The sequence below is a fragment of the Glycine max genome, chromosome 19, assembly GCF_000004515.6.
Source record: "Glycine max cultivar Williams 82 chromosome 19, Glycine_max_v4.0, whole genome shotgun sequence".
In the NCBI taxonomy this organism is placed as follows: Eukaryota; Viridiplantae; Streptophyta; class Magnoliopsida; order Fabales; family Fabaceae; genus Glycine; species Glycine max.
Window position 1 is genome coordinate 28,014,262 of NC_038255.2, and position 7,484 is coordinate 28,021,745.

General features: G+C 37.5%; 1 protein-coding gene across 1 annotated transcript; it reads right to left on the minus strand.

Annotated features, from left to right (window-relative positions):
• Positions 1–910: 910 nt before the first annotated feature.
• On the minus strand, positions 911–6,864 carry LOC102664909 (heterogeneous nuclear ribonucleoprotein L-like). The gene is made up of 2 exons (XM_006605043.1): positions 6,668–6,864; positions 911–1,163 (listed from the first exon to the last, which is right to left on the minus strand). Exons 1-2 carry the CDS (start codon positions 6,862–6,864, stop codon positions 911–913), a joined length of 450 nt encoding a protein of 149 aa, XP_006605106.1.
• Positions 6,865–7,484: the final 620 nt, after the last annotated feature.

Sequence of the window (7,484 nt, forward strand, 5' to 3'; positions counted from 1 at the left end):
ATAACTTTTACAATGTCTTATTCTCAAGGGTTTTTCAAAGGAAGTGTAAAAACACCCTATTACAGTACCCAAAACACAAGAGACACTAAGAGAAACTCAAACTAACTAAGAGAAAAGCTTAGAAGTCAAGATTACCTCAGAGAAGCTTTGAAATGGAGGATTGGGGAAATTTTCTCCACCGAATCCTTGAGGAGGATTCTGAGGATTCCGCTCTGATTAAAATGTTCCTCTTGGTGTAGGGATTCGGCGACAAGCAACGGTGGCTCGTGGCGGCCACCAGTGGTTGTGGGTGGTGGAGAAGGAGGTGTTAGGATTTGGGTGGCGTTTGGAGAGAAGGAGAGAGTGAAAATCATATTTTTCACGCTGAAGAACGTATATATAATCCGCAGATCTCGCTTAGCGAGCTTGTCTCGCTAAGCGGAAGTCCACTTTTCACGCTTAGCGCAACTTCCTCTGCACTAGGTCTCACTCAGCGGGCCAACTCTCGCTCAGCGCAATTCCCTCTCAGGTTGGAATTGCGCCCAGTGTGCCCCTGCTCGCTCAGCGTAATTCCTTCTCGGGTTGGAATTGCGCTTAGCACGCCCTTCTCGCTTAGCGAGACATCAAAAGTTGTTGTTTTCAAAATCCCAACAGTCAGACTGTGTAGAAATGTCTTAGGAAGCTCCAGACAAAATTTGAGATGATCCAATGGTTAACGAATTTGGGATCACGATTTTACTGAAATAGGTTAAGGCAAAATTTGAAATCTCATAATTTCAACTTAGCTCAACAAAACTCCACATAACTCAACATCCACATCAAGAAATTCACACATGACTAATTCAAGCCATACCTCAACTCATTCAAGTCAACCATATAGTCAAATAACACGATAAATACAATTAAATGTCGATTTATAATTAGTAATATTTCAGGGTGTTACAACTGTCACTACCACTATAACTGCAACTATCACCATCGTCATTACTTTTGTTTCAACCATTGCCATTGTCACCAACCCTATCATCAATGTCGTTGCTTTCGCCACCACCACCCTTATCACTGCTTCCATAGTCGCCACCACAATCACCATCACCACCACCACTGTCATTGCACCCTCACCGCCATCTCTATCATAGCAACCTCCTCCATTATCATTGTCGTCACCACCACCACCATCACCACTGATGCAATCCTACCCCGCAAGGGCATTGGATAGAAGACTCCAAGAAGATTGGGTCAGAGATGCAAGAGAAAGCCCTAGGGTTTCTCATGAGCCTTAGGGTAGATTTCGAGCCCATGGGCTAAGTATGAGCCTGCTTATCTTTGTACATATTAGATTAAGGTTTTATTATTTTTGGGCCTTGTATTTAGGATCCATAATATAGGTAAGGTACCCTAAAAATGTAGGATTTTTCAGCCCTTGTATTTTAAGGCACCTAGACTAGTTTTTGTATTAGGGGTAATTTTGTAATTTCACATGCATTAAGTGAATATTTGATGTGTGTGGTTGGAAATAAATTTAATTGAATTGGGAGAAGCCCAATCCAATTAAATTTTAGAGGGGGAGGTCATCATTTACTTGCTACACCCCATTGCCACATCATATAGTCACACTTTGCGCATGTCCTTCATGCTTTACATGCCTCATGACACCTAAGCACACTTAGTGGAGAATTTTGGACTTGATCTTGGATTAGTGGGCTGAACCATAACTAAAATTCATTAATCATAATTAGTGAAATTTTGGCTCCAAAATTTGGCTCCACAAATTCAATTTCAAATTCAAGTGAAATTTGAATAGAAATTCAAATTTCCCTCCAATTTTGTGTGACACTTAGGCTATAAATAGATGTCATATGTGTGCATTTTTTCAACTTTGATCATTTGAGAATTACACTTCAAAGTTCAGACCTCATTTGAGGCACAAAATTTTACACTCCTTCTCTTCCTCTCCCTCCACTCATCTTTTTCTTCCTTCAAGCTCTTATCCATGGTTTCCTATGGTGGTGGGCTTCTTCTTGACTCATCTTCTCCTTGAAGTGGCATGTCCAATCATCTTTCTTCCTTCTCCATTCTACTGCCATTGATATTCAAGAAGCAAAGGACTCCATTGATGAAGAAGATCCAAGGCCTACAAGCTCCATATGGAGCTACATCATGTGGTATCAAGAGCATCTTCATCTAGGTGATGTTCTTTTGCTCCTCTATCTTTTTGTTCGGTCAATTAACTTTAATTCCTTGTTCTTCATCTTATTCTCCATGTATATCCTCCATTGTCTTGTGGTTTGGTGCTGTTTAGAGTAAATTCAAAAAAAATAAACTGATTAAACCTTAGATCTACACTTATTCTTGCATTTCTATGGTTCAAATTTTATAGATCTACTCTTGAATAATGTTTTTGTGTTGATTTTAGGTTATATCATTTTTCAGTCATAATCATCTTGTGCTGAACTTTTAGATCTAAATTTTATTCCAAAATATTGATTAGAAAAAAAAAACACAAAAATCTAAGTGTAAATCACTTAATCCATATTGTCTTAGAGTCATGTTTAGTCATAATAATTGTCACATTATGTTCTAAGTTTGTGTTGAATTTTTATTTTGTTGATTAAATTCTAGATACATTTGTTCATGTATTCTTGTCATTCTTAGCCTATCTTTTGAATTTTGAGTCTAATCATGCATGTTATTTAGTTCATAACATGTTCTAAATCAATTCCTAGAAGTAATCTTAGTGTTAAACTTTTTTTTGTTTTCTAAGTTTCCTACATGATGCCTATGATGAAGTTGAGTTGTGGTGCTGAGTTGTGGCTGGATTTGTGAATCAAAATAAGTTTTAAGCTCTCTTGAATTGTGTTATTCAAGATAATTGAGCATAAGCAAACACAAATTGTAACTATCCAAGCCTTAAGCAACATAAATACTACTCTTGATTTCTAGGTTGAAATCGCTGGTACTGGCAGCTTGAACATACAAACTTGTATAAATTACTGGGAATTGGTCACTACGAAGTTTGAGCTGAATTAGTTACTGAATTTTCTGGACATTTGTACCAAAATTATAAAAAAAAAGAACCAAGTGATTTGGATAAAAGTAAAAAAATAATAAAAATCACACAAGTTGGTAGAAAAATCAGTATTCAGGAAAAAAAGTGAAAAGAAAGTGTGCTTGTTGTTTTGGCTTGAAATTTGTTTTATAATTGGTGCCTATTTTATACCAATCTTAGTTCTAAAATTTCAATTGAAAATTATTGTGAAAACAAGTGCCAAAACTAGAGGTTTCTTGAGTCGTTTTTTTTAGTTTTTCTACTCTATTTTAGAGTCATTCTAGGTTTCTCTTTGAGTCCAAGCTTGTTTTTGTGTGTTTTTCATTGCTTTAACTGTTGAATAATCCTTGAAAATTTGTCTTGTTAAAACTCTATTGATTTAGCTTTCATTTCATTTTTTTGGTCTTTGGTTATTGTTTGTCTCTTTGTTTCCTTGTTTGTGAGTTGCCATATAGGGAATTGGAAAGGAGGATTGGTGTCATCCCTTGAAGAATTCGAGTCAAGAAGCAAGGGGCCAACCACCTTAAGAGCTATTGGACTAAGAAACACTCCAAATTGAGTGAATCACCAAAGAGAGAACAACCACCAAAATTGAGGACCTTTTTGTAAATTTTTTAATTAGGAATTTACATACCTTCATTGCTTTCAAATTTTGTAACAAAAAAGCCTTTCATTGGAAGTAAGTTGGAAGCCTCCAATAGGTTACCATACTTCCATTTGTGTGTAATAATTTTAGGCAATTTTTCCTTAGGACAGTGAGTGTTTTGTTGGGAACCTTAAATGAGGTCATCCAATCACTTTTAGGATCCACCTAGTTTACATTTCTTTCACTTTAATTTCTTGCTTACTTTCATAGTTTATTTTCTTTACTAGTCACACCTAGTTTATCTTGTTATTGCATAGTGCTTTCTTCTTTCTTATCACCCTTATCTTGAGTTCTTTTGAAACCTTAGCTTTTACCTTTTTTACAAACCCCCAACAAGAAAGAACCACAACTTAGGAACCAACATGAGTCATCATTCATCTAGTGTTAATGGCGAGGGTACTAGTCATAAGGACCCTCTATCTAGAATCTTAGATGAGTTAAGTTCCCTCAAGTTATGGAAAGAAAAACTAGAAAGAAAAGAGAAAGGAAAAGAGAGAGTAAAAATAAATCAAGATGAGAGGGAACAAATAAGGGAAGAAGAAAGAAGGAAAATACTAAAAGAGTTAAGAAAAGAAAAATATGCCTCCTATAGTAGTCATAACTCTTGCAAGATCCTAAGTGAAGAATTTCATGACTATTATGAAGGAAGGCATAGGTCACATCTTAGACCTCACTACCATAGGAGAGAAAAGGAAAGAAAGCCTCAAGAGGCTAACATTAACCTCCCATACTTCCATGGAAAGGACAATGTAGAGGCTAACTTAGATTGGGAAATAAGGGTAGAGCAACAACTTAAAAGGAAGTCTACTTCAAAATCTTATGGCTCTCACTCTTATCCAAAGAAAGACCAAGGTCAAGGCATCTTAGGGGTGACACCTTCTAAGCCCAAAGATGATAAGGGAAGACAATAGAAAAGCAACTCCTTAAGGCTAGTATGCAAGAGAAGACTAGCTCCATGAAGTGCTTTAAATGTCTTGGAAGAGGACACATTACTTCTCAATGCCCCACCAAGAAAACTATGATTATGAGGGACCAAAATATTTATAGTAGCCAAGATGAGGCTACTACTTCACCTTCCTTTAGTGAAAGTGAAGAAGCAAAAGGGGAAGAATCTAGTGAAGAGATCTACCCCCAAGAAGAAGGATAACCTTTAATGGTTAAGGAGGAGTGTAAGGAGGTAAGTGTCTCCTCCAAGAGGTTAGCTAAAAAGGAAAGGCATTTTGAAATAAAGACAAATATTAAAGAAATTTCCCCTCTTAGACAACCTCCATATTTTCTCCTTTGTAAAAAGACACTTGGTAGCATTGCCACATCTCTTAGGCTTGAGTTTATTCCTCAAGTAAAGGAGTTGTTGGATGAGGGTTTGGTTCGCAAGAGTTTAAATCCTTGTGTTTTGTTGGTGCCCAAAATAGGTATTATTAGGCACCAAATCCCTAAAATAGGTGGTATGATGAATGTTTTGAGTGGTGCAACCCTCTTTTGTAAAATCACTCGTGCACCCAACATCTTCATGATTTGTGTACATAGGGACTCATTAGGTAGGTTTTTTTCTTATTTTTAGTTTCAATACAAACTTAGGTACTTGTATGGGACACCTTAGGTTTGTCATACTTTTTGGTAGGAATAATCAACATGAAAATACAGAAAAAGGTATGTTTTATTGCATTACTTTTCTTAATTTTTTAAATAGTGATCAAGGGGTTCCCATGAACCCTAAGAGAATAAAGGTCATTCCTGAGTGGCCCACTCCACCAAGTATAAGAAAAATTTGGGGCTTCCATGACTTAACAAACTTTTACAAAAGTTTTGTCCCATACTTTTCTATACTTGTAGCACCACTCATTGAGTTGGTGAGGAACCATGTTCCTTCATGGGAAGATGCCCAGGAAATGGGTTTTCAGACCTTACCTTACTTCAACATACCAAACACCACTAATACATATGTTTTTGTTCTTTTTACAGGTGTTGAGGAAAAAAGACTAGAGTTTCAAGAACCTTGGGATGTGAGGTCAAATCCTTTTCAAGGGGGAGGGAATGATGCAATCCTACCCCGCAAGGGCATTGGATAGAAGACTCCAAGAAGATTGGGCCAGAGATGCAAGAGAAGGCCCTAGGATTCTCATGAGCCTTAGGGTAGATTTCGGGCCCATGGGCTAAGTATGAGCCCGCTTATCTTTGTACATATTAGATTAAGATTTCATTATTTTTGGGCCTTGTATTTAGGGTCCATAATATAGGTAAGGTACCCTAAAAATGTAGGATTTTTCAGTCCTTGTATTTTAGGACACCTAGACTAGTTTTTGTATTAGGGGTAGTTTTCTAATTTTACATGCATTAAGTGAATATTTGATGTGTGTGGTTGAAAATAAATTTAATTGAATTGGGAAAAGCCCAATCCAATTAAATTTTAGAGGGGAAGGTGAGCATTTGCTTGCTACACCCCATTGCCACATCATATAGTCAACACTTTGTGCATGTCCTTCATGCTTTACATGCCTCATGATACCTAAGCGCACTTAGTGGAGAATCTTGGACTTGATCTTGGATTAGTGGGTTGAACCATAGCTAAAATTCACTAATTATAATTAGTGAAATTTTGGCTTCACAAATTCAATTTCAAATTCAAGTGAAATTTGAATAGAAATTCAAATTTTCCTTTAATTTTGTGTGACAAAGGGCTATAAATAGAGGTCATGTGTGTGCATTTTTTCAACTTTGATCATTTGAAAATTACACTTCAAAGTTCATACCTCATTTGAGGCACAAAATTTCGTGCTCCTTTTCTTCCTCTCCCTCCACTCATCTTCTTCTTCCCTCAAGCTCTTATCCATGGCTTCCTATGGTGGTGAGCTTCTTCTTGACTCATCTTCTCCTTGAAGTGGCGTCTCCAATCATCTTTCTTCCTTCTCCATTCCGCTGCCATTGATATTCAAGAAGCAAAGGACTCCATTGATGAAGAAGATCCAAGGCCTACAAGCTCCACATGGAGCTACATCATGATTACCACCATCCCATAATTATTGTCATTCTCGTTGCCATCACCATCGCCATCATCATTACCATCACTTCCATCACCATTTTCTCCATCCTCATCACCTCCATTTCCGCCACCAACTACCACTACCATTGTCATTGACACCACCATTGTCGCCACTACAACTACCACTGACTCCACCACTACCACTACCATTGTTGTCACTACCACTACAATATGTTTGGTGGTCAGGATAGGATAAGATAAGTTAGGATATACGAACAGGATAAGAACATGATAGGATAAGAGTATGATAAGCCTGAATCATATTCAATATTTGGTGTGCACCATGATACAAACCAGATAACGATAGAAGGGTGTAGTGGTGACAATGATGGCGGTGACAATGGTAGTGGTTGTAGTTGCAATGCAACAATGGAGGTGACAAAGGAAGTGGTGGTGCTGATGGTTGTGATGGCAACAATAGCAATGACAATGGTGACAATGGTGATAATGGTGATGGTTGTAGTGGCGACAATGGCAATGGTGGTTGTGACGGCAACAATGACAATGAATGGTGGCATAGGGTGGTGAGGGGGAGAGAGAGCAACTATCCTATCCCATTGCTTTCTAACCCCACTCCCCCTTAGGATATGAAATGCACTACACCAACAAGATATGATAGGCAATAGGATAAGCAAATCATATCATGTTGGTGTACCAAATAATATATTATAGTAGTATATGATAGTTATCCTATCATATCCTATTCTATCCTAGCCACCAAACAAGCCCTAAGTTCCTTTAGAACAGATACTCACTTGATTGTTTCTTAA

Coding starts and splice junctions, on each gene's coding strand:
- LOC102664909 (XM_006605043.1), bottom strand. CDS start 6,864: ATGGTAGTGGTAGTGGTGGAGTCAGTGGTAGTTGTAGTGGCGACAATG. Junction 1,164..6,667: donor GGGATGGTGGTAATCATGAT/GTAGCTCCATGT, acceptor GGATTGCATCAG/TGGTGATGGTGGTGGTGGTG.